The 23,974-nt window shown below is 38.1% G+C and overlaps 2 protein-coding genes across 4 annotated transcripts in view; both read right to left on the reverse strand.

The window, feature by feature from the left end:
- Window positions 1–12,861, reverse strand: part of adamts17 (ADAM metallopeptidase with thrombospondin type 1 motif, 17) — a 154,952-nt gene extending 142,091 nt beyond the window's left edge. For all 3 annotated transcript variants that reach the window (XM_053635236.1, XM_053635235.1, XM_053635234.1), the window contains exons 1-2: window positions 12,375–12,861; window positions 6,094–6,437 (exon numbers count right to left, since the gene is read on the reverse strand). In XM_053635236.1, the coding sequence (XP_053491211.1) occupies window positions 6,094–6,437; window positions 12,375–12,447 (417 nt within the window). In that variant the 5' untranslated portion in view covers window positions 12,448–12,861. The remainder of the gene's footprint in view (window positions 1–6,093; window positions 6,438–12,374) is intronic.
- Window positions 12,862–16,136: 3,275 nt separating this feature from the next.
- The window catches only part of cers3a (ceramide synthase 3a), a 29,671-nt gene continuing 21,833 nt past the window's right edge, over window positions 16,137–23,974 (reverse strand). Inside the window, exons 8-11 of the mRNA XM_053635237.1 lie at window positions 22,542–22,670; window positions 22,309–22,415; window positions 22,014–22,167; window positions 16,137–17,281 (exon numbers count right to left, since the gene is read on the reverse strand). Of these exons, the coding sequence (XP_053491212.1) occupies window positions 17,159–17,281; window positions 22,014–22,167; window positions 22,309–22,415; window positions 22,542–22,670 (513 nt within the window). The 3' untranslated portion in view covers window positions 16,137–17,158. The remainder of the gene's footprint in view (window positions 17,282–22,013; window positions 22,168–22,308; window positions 22,416–22,541; window positions 22,671–23,974) is intronic.

A 23,974-nucleotide genomic window follows, 5' to 3' on the forward strand; every position in this document is an offset into this window, starting at 1 on the left:
TCTCTACCTAAAGAGAGTGATGCAGCAGTGCTTTAGTCCTTTAGTCTGTCCTTTAGTCCTTAGATGGTCTTGCTCGTTTATTTTTAGGAGCTACCACTGAAATCTGACCATTATTTCTTATGTTTGGGATCTTTTTTTTTCTACTATTAAGCACCGAAGTTACTGTGCTAGCAATGACTTCACAGCTGCAGACAAACACTAACGCCTCACAAGAATAATGAAAGGACGTATCTGATCACGTCTTTATAAGCCTGTTTTGTTTACACCCACACTAAGACTTTGGCTGTTCTGTATAACACAGCCTGTGTTGTCTCTCTCACATTTTCAAAAGTGTTTACACGTCAACATGTGTTTACATTCTTGTGGCAATGGCGCTGCAGCAATAAAAAAGTTCAAATCTCACCAAAAGCGTTATAACAGGCACCATTTCTTTTAAAGCCAACATAAGGAAAACGGCTTTGTGCAATCAAAGCTTATTGTGCTATTATTATTGATTTGATCATACGCAGTGGCAGTGTTGTCTGATACAGGCAATTTGCATAATATATTTCAGCCATGAAATTGTTAGCTTTTATAGATGGGGATGGAGAGTGAGTAGATTTGGTCTGGGGGACTAGATCTGCCATGCTGCTGCTGCTGCTGAGCGAGTACGAATACTTGCTCTGATAGACATGGACAAACATAGAATGAAGAGAAGCATGCTGTTGCATGCTAACTCCACTACCTCACAAGCAAAAAAAAATATTTTAAAACTACTTTATTGATGATCTCTCACTGTTTAGGTCAAAATGCCGGCTGTTTTTGTGCCCGGCTGATTTGTATTGACAGCGTGTAAATGAAATAAACCTCACCCCCACTACAGGTACAGATCATGGTTTTTGAGTCAGGTCAAACCCAATGATTTTGTACCATGTGCTAGTAATGGATCATGATTTTTGAGAAACGTGAACAAAATATGAGATAATGAAAGAAAAACATGACCTTAAATGGAGTTTCTCTTTAATCTGCAACCGATCAGGTCTGGATAAAACTATTACGACAGTGATGAACTAACAAAGAGATAAGCAAGCATTGTTATATTTACAAATTTCATTTTATCCAAGCAGTACTTTGAATACTTTTGCAGTACACAGGCCTTGGCTGAATATTGATTTGACCGAGCTGACTAAATCTTCCAAATTACTTCAGATGTAAAATTCTGGGCCACACCTACTGAGTCTGGTGTTTGTGTGTAACGACACCAACTAGTGTCACTGTCCTGAGAATATAAGTGAGTCTGGCGTTTGCTAAAATACAGCTATAAAATTCCTTAACAACATTAGCATTGTAGGTACAGTGCCAAACCAAATCTTCTTACATCAAACGTGCCTTTCTACATTTAGGGTAAGTGGAACATTGTGTACATTTCTTTTCTTTTGTTTTTTGCCAAAAAGAAAGAAAGATAAACCATTCTGTAGGCCTCATGCATGTTGCTAAATGACGAGTCTATCATAATGGTAAATATTAGGGGTTATGTTTTGTATTTTGCAAGATTTTCTCACTGTTTTCATAGCAATGCACAAACTATAGTCAGCTAGCTGTACAGGTTTGGCCTTAAATAAGAGGCTGCAGCACTCAAGTCTGAAATGGTCAACTGTCATCTGTGTAGTCCAATCCCTGGCAGTGGACAGGGGTCGGCATGGGCAGCTACACAGCCCCATACGCAGCAAGCTGCGATACGCTGTGTGTTCTGACACCTTTCTATCATAGCCAGCATTAACTTTTTCAGCAATTTGTGCTACAGTAGCTCTTCTGTGCTCTTCTGTGTGATCAGACCAGACGGGCCAGCCTTCCCTCCTCACACGCATCAATGAGCCTTTGGCACCCATGAAATTGTCGCTGGTTCACTGGTTATCCTTCTTTGGACCACTTTTGGTAGGTATTAACCACTGCATACCAGGATCACCCCACAAGACCTGCCGTCACAATTTGGTCCTTGTCAAAGTCGCTCAACTTGCCAATTTCTCCTGCTTACAATACATGAACTTCGAGAACTGACTATTCACTCACTGCTTAATATATCCCACCCCATGACCGGAGCCAAATGTGTGGTGATGATGTTATGGCTGATCGGTATGTGTGTGTGCGTGTGTGTATATATATATATATATATATATATATATATATATATATATATATATAGTGGCTTAGATTTGAGAATGAAATTCTCATTCATGATTCTTTGACCAGTTCTCTAAAGAGCAATGTGTATTTATTAAACTTACATTATTCACATTATTGAAGTATACTGTTATTGTCATGTCCAGGCAAACTAGCGATTCCATTTCCCAGAATGGATCGCGAACTACAAACATGGCCGACGACTACACCTCCCAATGTAACACACAGACAGTCACCTTCTCATAAGGACTAATCACACACACACCTGTTCCTGATCACAATCAACATCACACCACACTATAATAGAGACTGTTCAGTCAGAAGTATTCCGTTCAGTTGACTTGTCTCTGTTGTTTACCAAGCCTTTACCTCGTGTTGTTGCTCTGGTTTTTTGATTTTGTTATTCCTTCGACTTTGATTCTCTGCTTTGCCTAGTTTGGGTTGTTTGCATGATCGTTTGACCCTTGCCTGTATGGTTACTGATTTCTGCCTAACCCTGTGGATTTGTCTTCTCATTAAACTGCCTTATCTGCACTTGCTTCTGTCTCAGCCTCCATTACGTGACAGTTATATCTATATTTTCTTAGTGGATGTTTCTAAATAACTGCTCATATGCAATTTGAATTACTCACTAATTGGCACATTTGTAGTGAAATAGCCCAAATCCTTAGTAAAAAAAAAAAATCGCTATTTAATATAAAATTAACACAGTGTGCTCTCCCAAATTTTAAAGGAAACCAGCAATATTAACAGCTCGTTAAATAATTAGTCGTGGCCATTTTTCTGTTCTTCTGCTGAAAGCAACTTATAAGAACATCACATAACTTACATAAGTCCTTTGTTTAGTGATTGGGAATTTAATATCCACTGCATTGATATAAAAAAAATGTGTTTACAAATTTGTTTATTCTTACTACAAGCAGGTGTTTGGGTCACTTTAAAATTCACTCACAGGTTTCCAATGTTGTTTCCCCCTTTTTTCTGTAGAATCGTAAGCCTTTAGGTGTGTGTGTGTGTGTGTGAGAGGTCATGCAATGGTGAGGTTACTAAGGTTATTGAACTGCACCGAGAAACGAATCGGGATCGGGATTTTAATACAATTATTTCTACAGCCATAATGTTCATTCATGCATTATTTGGTTGCCGTGATTGATCTTTGGTGTCACTCAAGCATCCATGCACATCCCTAATGCTGACCGGCATTTTTCCATCTGCCACCTACTTGCTGGTCTGGATTTCCATTTGGAACCAAGAGTAAAAACATCCAGCTGATCTCTAGCTGATCTGCTCCTCGTCAACCCGCACAGTGTCAGAAAGGCTTGAGGCTCTACTGCCTGGCACATCTGTTACTGCAATGACCTCATTTTCCAAAGGTGCAGCCTCAACGGAGCTTATATGGCGAAGGAAAATGCAAACAGCGTGCAGAGAAAGCCAAGTTTGTCACTGTTGTATGATCCAGAGTGACTGCATCGCAATGGCCCAATATGGAGTATACAGCAGGGATTAGAAGAAGTGAGAGAGAAAGTTTGAGCAGAGTCAGAGAGGTGAAGACCATCTAGCTGAGAATATTTCCAGAGCACACTCTGCAGATTTAAAACCATGCATGTCTTCTCAATTAGTGCTCACCATACTTACACATACCAGACACTACTTTCACTCCCTCTATCTCTCTTTTTCAGTGTCTCAGCATTCAGACTAAGCAATGGGGGCCTGGGGTGTGAGCCTGACCTTTCGTCCCAGCTAAAAATCAAGTGACAGCCTGTCACAATGGTGCTACTCGTCCCATTCAGCCATCAGGCTGATGGCAGTTCAGGCCATTCATAGGACTGGTTTTAGCTGGATTTGAACCATGGAAACATCTCTTACATGACAAATAAGAACAAGCACAACCTATTCCTACCTTACAAACACACATGCACAATGTTAAATACCCCCCCCCCAAAAAAAAACAACAACAACAACAAAACAAAACACTATCAAGAAGACTGTAGTAAGTAGTAAGTAGTAGTAGTTATGTAAATAAAGCAGTGGCCTTTCTCAACTCAGCCAAAAGGCTTCATATGATCCTGTATTTGGGGGTGTACATTGTATGCAATTTGTACATTCGGCCTCAATTTGCATGCTTCTCCTACTTTTTCTTATTAACTAAAAAACAAATTATATTTTTGCCCATTTATAATTATATTTACTGTAATGTTGTGGAAACACGTTAGGTACTGTTATCACTTAAATCAGCTATAATAGCTATAAACTGTCATTCTTTTACCAGACTCTTTTTTTCACTTGAATATAATATGATAAAATATGCAAAAATTGTAACTTGTCATGTCACTGTGAGACCTCAAAGCCGTCTGTCCTGAAGGTTTTCCCTTATTATGTAAGGAATCACACACGGTAGTCCACGCGCTTATGTGAAAATAACTAGAGCTGCAACAACTAATCAATAAAATCGATAATAATCGATTATGAAAATCTTTGTCAACGAATCTCATTATCGATTAGTTGGTCTGCACGTGGCACATTTACTCATTATGTTACTCCTGTTCCGAAAACACGCTTCGGAGAATAAATACTAAAGTTGTGTCCCAAATGACGAACTATACAGGTACACTATGCACTATGTACTCTACCGTCTAGTCCACTGTTTCTGCAGACCCCTAGTGGTCAGTGGTGTAATTTCAGGGGGTCCATAGGAAATTTTTTAAAATGTTTAAATAATATTATATAATTTTTCTTAAATGCATCAAAATATATTCAAATGAGATGTTTTAAAATTAATCAATTTGGTTATTCACGTGCATTCACAAATATCATGTTAGCTGAGCTGACGATCGTTCATTGATGGATTTATTTTAAATTTATTTACAAATGAAATGATAATTTGCAAAAATCTATGAATGGTAGACAAGTTCAAGTGTCGCATTGATGGATAAAATAAACAAAAGATCATTCAGAGAGTCAAATGTCACACCAACAATAAAATGTAATTGAACCTGGTATTTTTACCAATGATATTTGAATCAATCCCTGGGGAATGACAGGTTCTACCAATCAACCAGGGATTGCGAGGACTGTAGAATTCTGTGCTTTTTGTGCATAATACATAAATATTTATATAAATATAAAATGTATATATATATATACACACACACACACATATATACATAAAGTTTGTATTTTATATAAGTATTTATGTATTATTTTTTATAGATTAAAAAAAACACAGAATTAAACTACAGTTCTAAATGAATAATATATATTCTGGTGTGGATCTGTGTGTATTGGGTTCTTTTCAGTCGTATATATTTAGACAAACAGTTTTAAAAAGTTTTGTAAAGTTTTAGTCTTAAGTTTATATTTGTAACACTCAGTTTGTGGATTTTATTTTTAATAAATGAAAAAAATGCCACTGAAAGTTTGCCCCACCCCATCCGATTAATTGAAAAAAATAATAATAAATAATAATAATAATAATAATCGGCCAACTAATCTATTATGAAAATAATAAGTTAGTTGCAGCCCTAAAAATAACGCACACGCGATGTGGCTAAAATAGCTAGCTAGCTAACATTTGCTATTCTCTCCAAACTCAGATTACACCAGGCACAGCAAAGCAAATGCCCACTGTGCTTTACAGCATTGCACTATTTTGCACTTAGTCACATGTATGAACATCCTGTATGATCTGATATATCAGGTGATATATCACATAACAGGATATGTGGTTGAAATATTGACAGATATTGACCATGAGGAATGAGTGAGGAATTGTTTTCAAGTCTGGTTGACACATTATTACAATACCGTCAATGCCCAGGATGACTAAAATATATGACTTTGTCTATACTTTGTCTATGCCTCTATAGACAAAAATGTTAAGGAGAGTCATTCAAAATATGATGAACCAGAACCGCAAAGCTTTTTTTCACTTACCAGGCCACTGCAAGTATCCAGCGAGGCAAACGAGTCAGTGTAATTGAAGACAGTGCCAGTGTAGAAACAGACTCGTCCTTTAAAAGCTGGTTCACGCTGGACGCTCTCTCCTCGACTCCTCTCCTCAACCATGAAGCCCTCAGCGAGGAAAGCCTCATCCCTCTGGAGCTCCAGGTAAAGCTCTCGGCTGAAGGCGGGCAATGACACGAACAGGTGGCCATGCTGGTTCTCGGAGCGCCTCCTGCGCCCTCTGCTCCACCGGGATGCTTCCCAAATCAGCTCCACCTGCTCCTGCTGCAACTCCGAGGGCACTACTAAGTCTGTCTCGTACTCTACAGAGCGTGCTGCGGAGGAGGAAAAGACAACTTCAATTAGGGACAGCCCGTACTGAGATGTCGAAACTTAGCACTACTGTCAGTTACTTGAGCCCGTCAAGTTGTCCCTCTGGAGGAACCCTCGATGTAGAAACGTATCAGTGTTTCCCTATCAGAACAGTAGTACCTTATCAATAATAACAGTAATAACAGTGTAATAGCTTACATAATATATATATATATATATATATATATATATATATATATATATATATATATGTATGTATGTATGTATATATACACAGTCATAGTGCACTAACTACAAAGCTGTAAATAACATTAGTGAAAATGATTTCTCCTCCAGAAGGATAGCTCTGTTTGCCAGACTTTTCACAGTTTCGTGCAGCTGACATCCTTTGAACAGAAGTATGTGCGTGTCTAGCCAGAAAAGGACACTCCTTTAAAAGCATAAAGGACATTAGAGGACAGCTGTCCTTATGCTGCTTTTTAAATAGGACACACTTTTATAACTGTAGTTCAGATGCTGCACCAAAATGGTGGCTGTAGTAACAATAGTAATGATATATGATATAGTGTACATAATGGGAAATGGTGGCTCAGTGGTTAATGCTCTAGGCTACTGATCAAAAAGTTTGTGAGTTCAAGCCCTGGCATTGCCAAGTCTTCCACTGCTGGGTCCTTGAACAAGGCCCACGGTGTGATATCATAGCTGACTCAGCACCTGAGCCCAACTTCCCAACAAGCCAGGATATGCAAATATAAAGACAATAAAGGTTATCTTCTTCTTTTGTTATATACCTGGCATATACCTACTTGTTGCATTTATAGTGAATAGGGTTGAGAATGTACTAACCCAGCACGGTAAGGTGCTAGTGTGTGAACACTTGCACCCTACAGTGCTGTTATGTTCTTTATGGACAGCTATGGTATAGTCAGGATTAGAATTTAAACAAATGCACCACTCAGGAGACTTTAGACCTTGAACTACAAATCTGAAGAAAAAAAAAATCACATTTATTTGTTTTTATAGTCACAGTAAAAAACGTTAAGTGCATTGTGTTTATATGAACGCTGTTTCTGCTGTTCAGGTTGAGAAATTGGAGTGAAGCTAAAACTATTAGTGTCTGCTTAGCCAAATAAAACTCATTCATCAGATATTACTGGTTATCAAAGTTTATAGCTCCTTTTGTGTAACACATGTTTCATATTGCTCTGGCTTAGTATATATAGATAGTATTGAGACAGATGTAGTGGGTATGTATTATTACAGATGCAGTAGGTATGAGTATAGAGTGAGCTGAGATGAGTGTAGGGAATGTAGGAGTGGACTATTGTAAAAGCAGAAGGTGTAGATTATAGGGATGGGCGATATTTTCTGGTATTTTATTGCATTAACGATATCAGTGACGATATAAATATAGTACCGTGCACCACTGTTTTCGGCTACAGCTAAGCCTCAGAAACACAAATATTGCTCTAAAAGTAAAACTGATTTTCTGTAAGCAAACCAGTTCCAGATTGTAGAGGTAGCTCCTCGTTTAGCGTTGAACTCAGCTTCACGTCCGCCTTCCGCCATACTTGTTTTCGCTCTGCATGTTAGCTCTGAATGGGTCACAGGCCGTCCACATAAATACATCATCAACTAGGCTTTATCATTATTATTGCAGGAAGACTAATTCTTGTTGTGGGGAGAATTTCTACTGGTATATCGCAAACGATATTATATCGCCCATCCCTAGGAGATTATTACAAACGCAGTGGGAGTGAGTGAAAAGAGACAAGGACTGAGTAGGGAAAAAGCAGAGATGAGTATTGAGGGAGCAGGGGTGGGATAGTATAGAGGCAGTAGAGGTGAGGATAGTGCCAGTAGGGGTGGATTATTAAAGGCAGTATAGTATAGAGTATATATTAGAGGCAGTAGGAGTGACTGTAGAGAGAGCAAGACTGAGTAAATAAGCAGCAAGAGTGAGTACAGAGTGAGTATAAATGGATTGTTATAGAATCAGATGGCGACAGTGTAGAGGCACTAGGAGTTTAAATGGGGCAGATGAGATTATTATACAGACAATATAGTTGAGGAGAGTATTATTATTATTATTCTTTTATTTTTATTATAGAGGCAGCAGAAATATAAAACAAGCAGTAGTAGATTATTATAGAAGCAATATAAGTATGTATCAAGGGAGCAGGTGGGAGATGATTATTAAAATGGATTATTAAAATGTCAGTAGAAGTGAGCATAGCTGGAGTATGAATGGACAGTTATTAGGGCAATAGAGTAAGTATAGAGGGAGTGTGGGGGGATCAGTTGGTGTATAGTGGGAGTAGGAGCTTGATTACTCTAAGGACAGCATGAGTTTGAATAGAGGCAGAAGGAGTGGGTAGAGATGAGCAGATTACTATATATATTATTATAAAGGTAGTAGGAGTGAATATAAAGGAAACACAAATGAGTAGAGAAGGGCCTAGAGGGGATTACTATAAAGATAATAGTAGTGAGTATAGAGGAAATATGAGGTGGTTATTATAGAGGCAGCAGCAGATTGCATAGAGGCAGCAGGAGTAAATACACAGGTGCATCTCAAAGCATTCAAAAATCGTGGAAAAGTTCATTTTTTCCATAATTTAATTCAAAAAGTGGAACTTTAATATATTCTAGATTCATTACAGGTAAGATGAAATATTTCACGCCTTTTTTGTTGTTGTTTTAATCTTGATTACAGCTTACAGCTCATGGAAAACAAAATCCAGTATTTCAAAATATTAGAATAAAGAATTTATAATACAGGAATGTCGACCTGAGAAGAGCTTTAATCATCTAATTAACGCAAAACACCTGTAAAGGTTTCCTGAGGCTTTAATCTCATTCTGGTTCAGTACACACAACCACAATCATGGGGAAGATGAAAGTAAATGTTGCATTTCATTTGGAAATCAAGGTCCCAGAGTCTGGAGGAAGAGTGGAGAGGCACAGAATCCAAGTTGCTTGAAGTCCAGTGTGAAGTTTCCACAGTCAGTAATGATTTGAGGTGCCATGTCATCTGCTGGTGTTGGTCCACTGTGTTTTCTCAAGTCGAGAGTCAATGCCGCGTCTACCAGGAGATTTTAGAGCACTTCATGCTTCCATCTGCTGACAAGCTTTATGGAGATGCTGATTTCCTTTTCCAGCAGGACTCGGCACATGCCCACAGTGCCAAAACTACTAGTAACTGGTTTGCTGACCGTGGTATTACTGTGCTCGATTGGTAAGCCAACTCGCCTGACTCAAACCCCATAGAGAACCTATGACTACGTTTACATGGACAGCAGTAATCTAATTATTGATCTTACTCTGATTAAGATAATAATGTGATTAAGGTGTTTACATGAGTCGCTTTTAGAATACTCCTCTCATGTTCCTGTTTTACATGTTATAGAACATAATTAGATTAACGGCACACGTCATTACATCACCGCACCATGCCGCCCTCCAGAATTTCACGTATCAACATACAGTTCGTCTTCGTTATGGTACCGCATACAGTTTTGGGTGTTTTTATTAAAAAAATTTTACGAACGCTTTAAGTGCAGTTAATTATTTGTCATGCTATATGTGCTATTAGGCAACTGCTTGAAGCCGTGGGCTGCGTTACAAACCGCGTGCTTACCGTCTATATAGTAGCCGAGATACATGTATTTTTCCCCACTACAGGCCTATAGTAGGCAAGTACGCGGTTTGGGACACAGCTGAACTCTCTTGTTCGCCGTAAAATGTAAAACTGCCGTGTGTGATCGTGTCCTGTCGCAAAATGCGGTGAAAACTCCCACACGACGTTCGTAGTGTGATTAAGGCGTTTACATGTCTGTAATACACGTCGATAATGCGACTAAAACAAGAGTACTCCACATGTCTTAATTCGATTATTGCTTACTTCAAGTATGACCTTAATTAGATTAAGGTAATTAAAAATTGCTGTTTACATGGTAGTTTCTTGATCACAGTATTGTCTTAATAGGGTTAAGAGTGGATTATTGTTGTCCATGTAAATGCACTGTATGAGAGACACCAGACCCAACAATACAGACGAGCTGAAGGCCGCTATCAAAGCAACCTGGGCTTCCATAACACCTCAGCAGTGCCACAGGATGATTGCCTCCACGCAATGCTGCATTGATGCAGTAATTCATGCAAAAGGATTAAAGCCCCGACCAAGTACTGAGTGCATAAATTAACATACCTTTCAGAAGGTCGACATTTCTCTATTATAAATTATTTATTCTAATATTTTGAGATATTGGATTTTTGATTTCCATGAGCTGTAAGCCATAATCATCAAGATTAAAACAAAAAAGGCTTGAAATATTTCACTTTATGTGTAATGATTCGAGAATATAGGAAAGTTCCACTTTTTTATTAAATTTCAAATTTTTTGAGATTCACCTGTAGAGGCAACATGAGAGAATAGAGAGGGGACTGGAGGAGAATATTATAGAGGCAATCGGACTGAGTAAAGAATAAGCAGGTGGGCAGTATTACAGAGGCAATATGAATTAGCAGAGAATGAGTAGGAAGCATTCTTACAGAGGCAGAAGGAGTGAGTATAGTGAGTGAGTAGAGAAGGGCCTGTATGGAATTATTAGAGAGGCAGGAGCAGTGCAGTAGGAGTGAGCAGAGAGAGAGAGAGAGAGAGAGAGAGAGAGAGAGAGAGAGCAGGAAGGCATTATGATAGAGACAATAGGACTGAGTAAAGGGATGCATTAGGGGATTATTCTACAGGCAGCAGCAGTTAGAACAGTTCAGTAGGATTATTAGGAGATTATTAGGCAGTAGGAGACAGAATCAGTGAGAATAGGGCAGTAAGCGTGAGCAGAGAGAGATCAGGAGGGCATCATTATTTAAGCAGTAGGAGTGGACATAGTGGCAGTAGGAGTGGATATAGAGGCAATATGACTGAGTAGAGAGGGGCATGTATGGGATTATTAGAGCGGCAGGAGCAGTGAGTATAGGGAAGTAGGAATGAGCAGAAAGGGAGTATCAAGGCATTATTATAGAGGTAGTATGAATATAGAGGGAACAGATGGGATTTATTATAGAGACAATAGGACTGAGTAAAGGGAGGCAGGAGGGGATTAATTAACAGGCAGCAGCAGTGAGTATAGGGCAGTAGGAGGGAGCAGAGAAGGAGCAGGAAGGCATTATTATAGAGGTAGTATGAGTACAGAGGTAACAGAGGGGGTTTATTATAGATGCAATAGAACTGAGTAAAGGGAGGCAGGAGGGGGTTCATATACCGGCAACAGCAGTGAATATAGGGCTGTAGGAGGGAGCAGGAAGGTATTATTATAGAGGTAGTAGGAGCAAATATAGAGGCAATATGAGTGAGTAGAGAGGGGGCTGTATGGGATTATTGTAGAGGCAGAAGCAATGAGTATAGGGCAGTAGGAGTGAGCAGGAAGGTATTATTATAGAGGTAGTCTGAGTACAGAGGTAACAGAGGGGATTTATTATAGAGGCAATAGGACTGAGTAAAGGGAGGCAGGACGGGGTTAATATACAGGCAGCACCTGTGTAGTACAGGGCAGTAGGATTATTATAGAGGCAGTAGCAGTGAGTATAGATGTCTGAAGTATGCATGAGTATCGAGGCAGTACATACAGTAAGTATATAGAGACAATAGGAAGTGATAAAAATAGTTTTGCCTCTGTAGTGCATGCATAAAAGTACTGCAGAAACAAAGCTCTTTATGAAAACCTACGCTGAGAAACTCGTCAAGCTTTGTAATGAACACATCCTGAGAGATGTCAGAACAGGAGGAAGATGTCAGTTCATGCAGACGCTGTGCATTAGAAGGGTGCTGCAGAAGGTGCTCCAGCAAATCTGAACTAAACACGCAGAGAAGTGTGACTACACTGCAGGCAGGCCGGTTTTAATCAAGTTGCAAAGAAATGCAGTTGCTACATTCTTACCTACTGTTGCCTTCAGTCCAATAGAGAGAAGGAAAAGGGCCAGCAGAAGCGGAGGAGCCCTGTAGCTACGCATCACTGCCGGAGAAGCGAGGGTGAAGTGAGCAGAAGTTGGGCAAAGTTTGGGGAGAAATGAATCGCCCCAGCAAAGTGGAGAAAGCCGAAGAGGAAGACACGCCTACAGACACCGGATTGGCCGGGGAGATTTATGCAAACAGATTCCTGAGAGGGGATTGGACAATCGCGCGATCACTCACAGCGGTGGGCAGAACGCGTACACGTGGTTTCCACGCTGCAGGTAGTGAAAGCAGATGTTTTAATCCACAGGAGGAGGTGTATTCAGAATTTTGCTTTTAAGTAAGTATTTTTTTCACAGCCCGAAAATCTAACATGCAGTTTGATTATCCTCAACGAGTCAATCACATATCAATCCAAATGAAACAATACCTGATAAACGCACATGACAATGTTGGGAATAGATCAGCACTCAAATAATATGGTCAGTGGTTGTCCTATATATATATATATATATATATATATAATTTTTTTTTTTTTTTTTTTTTTTTTTTTTTTTCCAAAGATGCACTGGTAGAAGGAGGCTGACAAACCGATGGGCTACATGTAGATAGATTTCTACCACTTCAGTCATATGCATATGATGTAGACATATTAATGGCAGAGATGTTCATGGAAATGAACAGGTGTGCAATGTGTTTCATATACATGATCATCAGTGTCAATCACTTGTCCAAATATACACAGCACACAGACTTAACTGGTTGAAATGCATCTATATGTAGCCCGTCTGTTGCTCTGCACAGATTTTCAGCCCCCGTTAACTATCCATTAATGGAAAAAGAGTGCACCACTTGCACTCTTACTCGTACCCTGCTAGACAATGTTACTGTCATGTGAAAGAGACATACATACTTATTTGCATAATGAATGTGTGCATTCATGATCATATAGACATGTAAGTAATTTGGATATAATATAAACGTCAGATATAGGAACATACACTGTATAAGACTGTATATTGTTTTTCGTATGCATGCATTCATTCAGCTCTTGGTAATGAAGTTGAACTCTTGAGGTCAGAGAAATAAGCTGATATTACACTAATATGAATACTATATTACTATTACACTAAAAAAAAAAAAAAAACATTAACGTGAATGGACAGCAGCATCTACTTGCCATGGCTCATCTGTCAAGTCATGTCAAATCACCAGCTATTGAGTACTCTCAACCTGGGCAGTTCTGCCAAGCTGCTCTCTTATCATGGCCAGCTCAGTCACGGCAGCTGCCAGGTCTCCTTGGCAGCTGTGCAAGTGAATTAAAAAAAGAGAGAAATCAAAGCCACTCAAAACAAGACTAATCCCTCTCTGACCCCACTCCAAAGAACTCTGCGTTCACAAGCGGAGGTACAGACTACAGTCCAATAAGAGTAAAATGAAACGAACAAGGCTGAAAACCACAAATGCATGAGAGCACTGCTATTCGAGGCGTTTGAGTTAAATATAGAGGCGGTGAAATACGTAATTATACATAACATGCCGTCATTCTTTATTAGACCCGATGACCATTTTATCACGCTTAGTGATAGTGAAACACACGCGATTCAACACATTAGCTCATTTTTATGATGCAGTTCGAATCCCTAGGGAAGCAAAAACAATTTTTCAAACATTAAACAGAACAGGACATTATACTGTAGTGCCAACAGAACCAGCATTTTGAATGATCAAGCTTAACCAATGGGGCCCAACCATCTGAACTTCACCTTTGACCCTGACTATTGTTGTTTTTTTTTTTAGCTGAACTCATGCTGTGCACTAGGAACACTGAGGTGTAACTGAGCATGTTCATGACATTCAAAAGTGTTAGGGATGAGATGTGATTTTGGACAATGTTGAGACCAGCAAGCCTGAAACGCTGAAACGTCAGTTGTGTCCACCATCAGTTAAGTTGTTTAACCCATCAGAATGGACAAAACGCTTCTTAGCTTCAATACTGTATGAGTGTTTCAGAGATCAGTTCTGTGGGGAACATCATTCTGTAGGGTCTGATTGGAAAACTGGTGGTGGATCCAAGAACAGAACCCCGGCTGACTTTAGAGTGGGTCAGCGAGGGATTAGTCCTGTTTGAAGCACTCTGAATTCTTTTTTTTTTTAAATTGGCACAGCTGCCAAGGAGAACTTTAGCTACCTCTGAGAGCCAGCAAAGCAGCTGGCATGACTGAGCTGGCCATTATAAGAGAGCAGCTTGGCAGAAGTGTCCAGCTTGAGAGTTCAGCTGCCACAGTGATAGTCTGAATCACAGTAAATAAGAGGCCTGTCCATGTAACACACTCACAGAAGGTCTGTCAGACAAACACATCACAACCTAATTTGAAAATGAGTTTGTGTGAACAAGAGTTAAAATATATTACCATTCAAGGGAACTTCTTATAACTAACCCCAAAGGCATCATGATTATGGTAGGGCATAGTAGAGTATGCACAGTAACACTTTATAGAGGTCTTGTTCTGACATACAGTATCTAGCCATCAAACCTTTTTAGTTGTCAACAGGGAACCAGGGAAGTGTCTTAAATCTACTAGTGATGTTTTGCTCCACAATGTCCTACACAGCCACTGGTGACTTTCAGGTGTCCATAATAGTCATTGGATCTTTCTCTTTTTTATTTTTTCTCTCTACTCTCTTCTCTTTTCCAAGTGTTGCTGATGAATGACAACAAAAGAAATCTGTCCAAATTCCAGACAAACAGTTTCTGAATAGGCCATACTTTGGGAGCAGACACCCAATGGCCATCTATCGCAAACCGCTTATCTTGCCCTAAGAGATGGGAGATTTTTGGAGGACCCTTTATCTGAGAATAGATTCAGAAGCAGTCTTAATCCCCCATGATTTTACAGTTATTGTGGTGAATTGCTCCCTCTAGAGGTCAGCTGACACACCTCATGGTCTGATTTTTTCTCAATTTATGCATATGGTAGATGCTATCCAAAAGGAATTACAAGTGGGACAGAACCCAATCCAATAATACAGCTGAGGTTTTTGGGGCTTGTTCAAGCAGTGGCTTTTTGCCCATATTGCATATGGTAGTTGGGGCAGTGGTGGTTCGACGGTTAAGACTCTGGCTTACTAATCCAAAGGTCAGGGGTTCAAGCCCAAGTACCCCCAAGCTGCCACTGTTGGGTCTTTGAGCAAGGCCCTTCCTTTGTTAGACTTCCTAACAAATATGCAAAAAAAAATAATTTCACTTACCTTCTTTTTCTTCAAATATTGAAATTTAACTCACCCTTCCAACCACTTACCTTAACCACTGTCACTGCCCCAATTATAAATCATATTTAATAAACCATTGAATGTGCAGAAAGGTGTCCCATATTTAACATAGTGTTGCTGCCTCATAGCTCTAGGGTTCACAGTACATCCTGAGTTCAGGTTATTGTCTATATGGAGTGTATGGGTTCCCTCCTAAACATTTACTCCTGATAAATGTTAACACTAATACATTTCACATGTAGTGACCCAAACCAGGATCAAGCAGTTACTGAAGATACATAATTAATGAATTAAACATTGAATACTAGGCTGCCTCCAAGCAAGTGACCGAAATCAACCAAGAGAAATTCAGTCTGGAAGGTACCAAGGCTCATCACCAAGTGATTGTTGATTATATTCTGGACTAAATCACATGCCTTTTATCTCTGTGCTTTTATAAGTGAGTAAGTTTAAGATAAGATTAATCACCTAACAATTTCTTTGATAAAACTTTTTTTTTAATTAAAACAAAATACTTTAGAGTCAGATTTTCAACTTTCAATGATGAAATCTTTCTTCTGACCATTTTTTTTATCAAAAGTCAAAGCACACATGTATTGGAATATATTTAACATAAACATAAACAAAAACAACTACAAGTATATAGTTCAAGTCCAAAAAAAAATTACTTCTACTTGTTCTCCATTTGCATTCATTTGTTCTTGGCTGTCTCCTTCACTCTCTCACTTCTCAACAGTAAGTTAAATAAGACTCTTCAAACAAAGACAGCCACAATCAGGCGAGTGGGTGATGATTTACACATTGCATTTGCACATGTTAAACTAGTTAGAAGTTAGATTCCCTTGCTTGTTAGCAACATTAGCCTTGTTTCTCCTCCATGAAGCTGAACAAGCAAACTTTGAGCACAAACAAGTCTTGGCTGGGATACTACATTCAGTGTAATGCTTTTTCTAGAATGCAACTTTTCAGTACAAGATCTGGACCTCACATCATGGGATTAGGATTTTGTTTTATAGTGTCTTCAAGCAAGGTAAAAACCAATAGTGTGATTTCATCTCACTGATGAGAAACAGCAGATGAACCTCAACAGCACCCAGGTCACTCTGTAGCACTGTGTTCCAATGAACAATAAGGATCAGATTAGGCACAATGATTTTTTTTTTCCCTTTCGGGATCTTTTTTCTTCTTGCTTAGTTTGTGGTTCATGTAGAGAGTGTGGCCACAATGGAGGAGCCAAGGCAATCACTCTCTGTTGGCACTAAGGAAAAGGAAACAAGCACTTGTTTGGGTTTGTACTGTCGACAGATACAAGTGTGTTTCTGGTCAGGTCTCTGGCACTTTCATGGTGGTAATAAATCAGCAGTGTCTTCCATAATCTGAAGCCAGTTGAGGCTGGACACCAAAACTTTAAAAAGAAAAGAAAAGAAAAGAAAAAAAAACTTCATTAGGTTCCTTCAGTCATCAGCAACAATAGAAACTGCAGAAGTGTCCGGTTGGTTAGTGATGGTTGGCCCCACAGCCATTGCTGACTTTTGGGTGTCCATCATGGTCCTCAGGCATGCTGTTCTCCGCTTCATCATCTTCCTCTTCTTCATTGTCACTCCTCTCATCTTTAGTTAACTGTCAAGAGAAGAAGGAGAAACTTACAAAAACGTGTACATTTTAACCACTAAAATAATATTTGCTGAATAATACAGGTTTATTTTGCTCATAATGCCCACTAGTCTGCAGCATGTTTACTTAGTCTTAATATGTAGGAACTTGATGAATTCCTCATTGCACTGGATTGCTCTTTCATGTCCTGGCATGATTACCTCAGGGGTTTCAGACTAATTCACACCTCTAGACCCCAATGTCATATATCAGTCTTATGAGATCACATCATGCTGTGTCCCAAACCACATCAGCAAGTCTGTGTGAATTACTTGTGTGAAGAACTGGATGTGGTATGAAGCATATATTTAAGGGAGCTTTTAAGTGAGATCGACTTCCAATACGAGACTTTAACTTTAGCCTTGTAATTCTAGTGCAAAACTAAAGAAGCAAATTTCTGTCACAAAGAAAGTCTTGGGTAATCAACTACATTTTGGGGTAGGTGGAAAACTGTGTAAATGTTTTCTTATCCAAACTATTACTATTCCCATCCATCATGTGAAACCGGCCTCAAGTGCACTGTATCAAAACAGCCTTGAGTAATTAACATAAGTGTCTTTTATAAACCAGAATCAGAGAACAATCAGTAACTCCAGCAACATAACTGTATGCAGTTTGATGAACATTCAATCACACCTAATTACCACGTTAAGAGCAACACCCTTTTGGTGCATTTACAAGATGAAGTCATTCAATTTGGCAAACACTGCCCACTGTAATCGTCAGGGATCAAGCTCCTTGCCAGTACGATCACACACATAATGTTTCACCCATTTCACTGCAGATAGAACAACAGGACAGGGAAACGAACTGGCACTGTTTATTTTAATAGCATCTAGAGAAAGAGACAGAGAGAGCCAAAGAGGGCAAACTGCAGGTCTGGGTAATATCAGACTGACTGAACTGGATGAACTGTAACATAAATACAACAAACACATTGGCTTTACAAAGCACAGGATGGATCGGGTCTGAAAATCCACTACCAAGAACTGAGGTTTTGAAGAACTAATACAAATTCTATTTCTCGTACAAGCTTCTACATGTTTTTCAATTATATGTCAAAACATTGTGTTCTTCTTAATTTAAACCAATAGAAACATAACGTATAGACCATAATAATAATAATAATAATAATAATAATAATAATAATAATAACCAAGTCAATACATGAGCCATGAATGAAAGACAAATCTAAACTATATTTTAAAAGCAAGATTACATCATTCTTCACTAAAAAACAGTAAGTCCAAACAATGTCCTCTTACTGACTTAAAGCACTAGTGATGATAAAATACAGTACAGTACACATAGAGGACTGTGATGCTTAGTCACAGTTTATATGTTGCATATTAGGAGCAAAGATGTGAATGAAATATGGTCCATCCATCCATCCATCCAATTTCTACACCGCTTTATCCTTTTCAGTGTCACGGGGAAACCTATCCCAGGGAGCATCGGGCACAAGATGAAATGCCAATATGAAATATGGTGTTATAGTAAATTGATTTGCCTTGGTTTTATTATAGGATAATATGTGTTAGTCATTAACTAATAAAAATGTCAATAATCGGCAAATTGCTGTAGTATAAAAGGAATAAATCAGTTAGGGACATGCTGTTATAGGGAAATAAACAACTTTAGGATGGTAAGATTAAGACCACGTCACTCCACCACATCGTTGATTATTTTCCTTAACGTGTATTTAACGTGTATTAGAAGCCATCACCTGTAAGAGGATTACTTATTATACACACTGTAAAATCGGATAGTTCATTTAACTAAAAAATTTGAGGAAACTAATTACCTCAAAATTTTTAAGTTGATAAATCAATTTCTTTAAGCCAAATACACTTAAATATAAAAAGTTTGAGTTAATTTTTTGTTATATTTAAGTGTATTTGGCTTAACGAAATTGCTTTATCAACTTAAAAATTTTGAGGTAATTAGTTTCCTCCAATTTTTTTTTGAGTTAAATGATACACTAATATTAACATAAGCCTTCATAGCCAGATAAAAAGAGAGACAAATTTAAAATCTACCTGTAAAATGCAAAACCCACTGAGACTTCACATGTGTGCTTTGTTTTTATAAAGCCAATTCAATCACGCATAATCACAATTTAATCACGTAAACAGCTTCAGCCCTTTGGATCATTTTAATTTAGGGCATATTCTGTATACAGTTGGGTCCAAAAGTCTGTGACACACATTGAAGATCTGTTTTGTTTGTTTTTATTTATTTATTTCAAATTGGAAATAAACAGAAGGTTTTAGAATTTTTAGATATTTGAAAAACATGTTCATGTTCAAAATCGTGAATATTTTATATCCAAGATTCTGCACTATTTCTAGGTCCTTATTTAAATATAAGTAAATTTGGGATCTTGATCATGCTAACTGCTTTTTGTACAAAAGGTCAGATTTTCCTCATGCCTATTCTCTTCTATTGAAGTATGTATTCAGATGACACTCAGATGGATTTGATCTAAATGGATCGTAAGGTTTTGCACAAACATGAAGTCCATGCTAGCTCGAGTGCACCATGTCATTAAAGCAGAAAGGGCAGATATCAAATACATTTCATTGAAGTTGCTGACGATAATATAATTTGTAATGAATGTTGTTGTATTAAATTAGAAATGAATGCAAAATAGAAGCATTTTCATAGTGGTCTCAGAATTTTGGACCCTACTGTTCAGTATATTTGCATTTATTTGCAGTGTTAAAGCTTCATGCGTATCAGTGTAGCTTATTTGCTGTGTGCAGGGTGTAATGTCTTGGCTGCTTGACGTGGGGAAACCAGTAATGAGGCAAGCTTCATAGGAAGCAGTTGAATGAACAGAGGTGTTATTTTTTTCAACTGAGCACCAGAAGTGCTAAACAATCTTTCTTTGAAGGTTTTGCACCAACTACCATTTCAAATTAATGCCTATTGTACATAAAAGTTAATGCCTTATATCTTCAGATGCCTTTACACCATTTATTATCAAAAAAAATCGCAGATTTTGCGAATGCACTACAGATCATATTGTAAAACCTGCAGGGGTAGTTTGAAGAAGCTGTAATGCTTGATTTCACTTTAATTCTGAAGGCATTTGGTAAAACACAGATTCACTTTCAAGCCTACAGGTGATGCCTGTCACGTTGTTAGCAGAGGACTGATTATTAGTGACAGATTATTGTATTCCAAAATTAGCATATCCATTTAATTTCAAAACAGTAATGTACTGGTAGTCCAGCAAAAAATGACCAGTTCTTAACCACTTTGGGCCATATTCAGATTTGGCAAATAAATGAAAATCAAATTCAAAACTGAATGCAGTGAAGGTTATCTAAATTCAGACTCCTGCTTCTCACGGGCTTCATTACTATAATGAAGCCAGGTTTTGAAGAATTAAATTATTATTATTATTGTGTGCATGTGTGTGTGTGTGTGTGTGTGTGTGTGTGTGTGTGTGTGTGTGTGTGTGTGTGTGTTTGCTTGTATTTCCTCATTTGTAAGTCGCTTTGGATAAATGCGTCTGCTAAATGAATAAATGTAAATGTAAACGTGTGTGTGTGTGTCAAAATCAGCCTGGTTTAAAACAAGAACTGGTGTTCAATCCCAAAAAAAAACTGGGTGACAGAGAACAGTGAACTGAGCATAACGATTGTATGTTTAATCTGTATTATTATTTTTGCCACAGATGAGAATTGTGATCATTCCAAATAGACTACTTCAATTCTTTGACCATACATGAGATTATTACATGAAAGCTTAGTATAGCCAGATTGGGTTGTTTGAGATAACTACACAGTCTTGTTTTGCCTGGAAAAGGGCAGATACACGACACAAATTATTATCAGTTAGTTAATTGCAAATTAAAATTATATGGAAGCTGGAGAGGCCAGTTAAAAGTTCTCATTTTTCCTTCCTCACAATATATGTGCTAATAAAATTGTGCCCATGGGTTTGTTTTTGTTTTTTTTGTTCTTCAAAATAATCCATGCCCCACACAATTAGATGTGTGAATTATATTTAATTCATTCCAGGACTTGCAATAGCAATTACATGACCTCATTTTAGTAACTGCAAGAGATACAGTATTTAGTGATTTTAAGCATGTGACTTTTGTATTTTTATAAAACATCTGCGTAATCTAATCTTGTTTACATTGAATAATCCTGCCCCTGCGCAGGTTAGAGTTTATGGTGACAGCAAATACAACATCAGACAAATCCAGGATCATGTAAAATCATCAACAATCCAGTCTGTCTAACTCAGGAATCCAGATGAAGAACACTTGCCAGATATGTCGGTAAGTTTTTTTTTTTTACCAGTTCGGTTTGCTTACTAATGCTAGATGTGCTTTAGCCTTGTCAATCAGGTTATTAGCAAACTGAAAGTGCCAAGGATGTATGGCAGTTACAACTGTCTAACTACAAGGTGTGTGTGTGTGTGTGTGTGTGTGTGTGTGTGTGTGTGTGATGAAATTTGAAATTGGTAACTATAAGCGTCTCTTATTTGCTAGTTACAATGGACTTGTAGCTCCAGTGCAAAACTTAAAACTATAGTGCAAAAAATAAACCCCAATAATGTCTTTACTGAGCACTACATTCGATATAAGGGTAGAAACTGTGCATATTTATTTTTTGCCCAAATCAATGAGATTTTTTGCTTTATGCAGAGCGAGTTTAATAATTGTATAATAACTACTTACACTTCCAAAGAGAAATTTCTTCACCATGCGGAGGATCAGGTAGGCCCAGAATATGTGCAGCGTCAATAGGATGACAAGTACAGCATTAAAGAAGTAATACCCGAAGAAAACAGGGTAGTAGTCAGGCGGGTAGACCCACGTGCAGTGGATGATCCTGAAACAAAGACAACAGCGACATTTCAGACACTGTAATTGTAAACTGCAATGATATTACATTGTTTATTAAAACAACTGGAATGCATTGACCAACCAGTATTCTCATAACCTCAAACATGCATATAAAGAAGCCTCTTACCAAAATGGAAAGATAACAAGTCTCGTCACCATGAACACAGCAGCGAACAGAACAAAAATGCCATTGCAGGTTTTCTCCCATTTGGCGTAGTTAAATATCTTGGCAGACTGGACAGAAAAAGACATTTCATTGAGAACAAAATTGAGCTACACACTTATACATTCAAGTCAATATAACTATTCAGAGTTTGTGGTGTTTGTGAATAAGGTATTCCACTGAAAAGACTCACTCACCTCTAAAAACACATCAGAGGCATCATGCACGAGCATGACCAATGTCCCTACTCGAATATAGTTTCCACACCAGGAAAACGCCAGCAGCGTCAATGTGGCTAAGTGGTGAATGATCTGCTCCTTGAAGTCCTACAAACATGTTTAAAAACATGCCACAGTTGTTTACTTTTGGTCTCATAGTTAATATGATGTAAACAGAAGCGGTGCTCTTCAAAAACCCTTTAGATGGTCACATTTTGACATTTTCTATTACATATGATTAGTACTTATGAAAAACTTTCCTGATTTGAAATTGAAATGTGTTATAACATTTTATAGTCTGCACAGCCAAATCCCCAGTGTTGAATTAACACTTACGGTGCTTATATATGTCCAATTAGACAAATGTACTCTATAAGAGTTAAATCAACACTCTAGGCGTTAATTTAACACTGGGGATTTTACAGTGTGGTTACACCCAAAAGTGAAAACTTCATTTAGTGATTCTACTCACACTGCAGTGCAGGAGCATCGCGGACATTACGACACCTGGTGTCTGATTTCAAACTGAAATGATCAGGCTTATGTCTCTTTCACTATAGCACATAGCTATGCAACAGCTTGATCAAAGACTGACATTCACTGTGTGAGGAAATCTCACTTAGCTAGCACGGTTTTAGAGATCTTAAGGCAGACTGACTTGGTCTAAATAAAAAGTTCAAAGTAAACTAAAACATTTCCATGTTACTATGGTGAAAAATATTTTATTCTTACTTATAGCTAAGGTGTCAAAGTATTTGGGCCAAAACGTGATTTTTTTTCTTTTTGGCTTTCTTCTTCTTCTTCTTCTTCTTCTTCTTCTTCTTCCTCTCTTCTTCGATTTGCCAGAATTTGGCCAAAGCTGATTGGTTTTCCCAGACCACCACACATATACAGCATGTACCTGCTTGGTTACTTTGCTCATTAAAATACAATACATTTATTACAGCTGTTATGTCTTCATCACCCAAAATCTTTCTCATAAATACATGCCCAAATCTTCATGTACCTCAAATGACGTCCTTAAGCTACAGTACACAGTATAAATGTTAAATAAGCTAAATCAGGTATATACAATTAGCTACTATTTGTCTAAAATCCTACCAATCTCACCTCGTTGTCTTGTGTGCAATGAAATCAAAACCAAATAAAAAGTCTAAGATGGCTGTGCTCATGTTACAGTGTACTGTGTAAAGCTAAAGAATCAAACTTTATGACTTCATTTGGCATGAGTAGAAAATGATGTAAATTTAATCTTTTGCTGAACTATTCTTTGAAATTTGTTCAGTGTAGTAGTAAATGCTTCACACAAAAATCTGTGTACTGCTCCAAAGGTTTGCCATCTTAGTCTGGAGGGATTGCTATTGTTCATCAACACAATAAAGCAATCGTAATTAGCTAACATCACTATTATT

Source organism: Ictalurus furcatus, chromosome 10 (genome assembly GCF_023375685.1).
Source record: "Ictalurus furcatus strain D&B chromosome 10, Billie_1.0, whole genome shotgun sequence".
Lineage (NCBI taxonomy): Eukaryota > Metazoa > Chordata > Actinopteri > Siluriformes > Ictaluridae > Ictalurus > Ictalurus furcatus.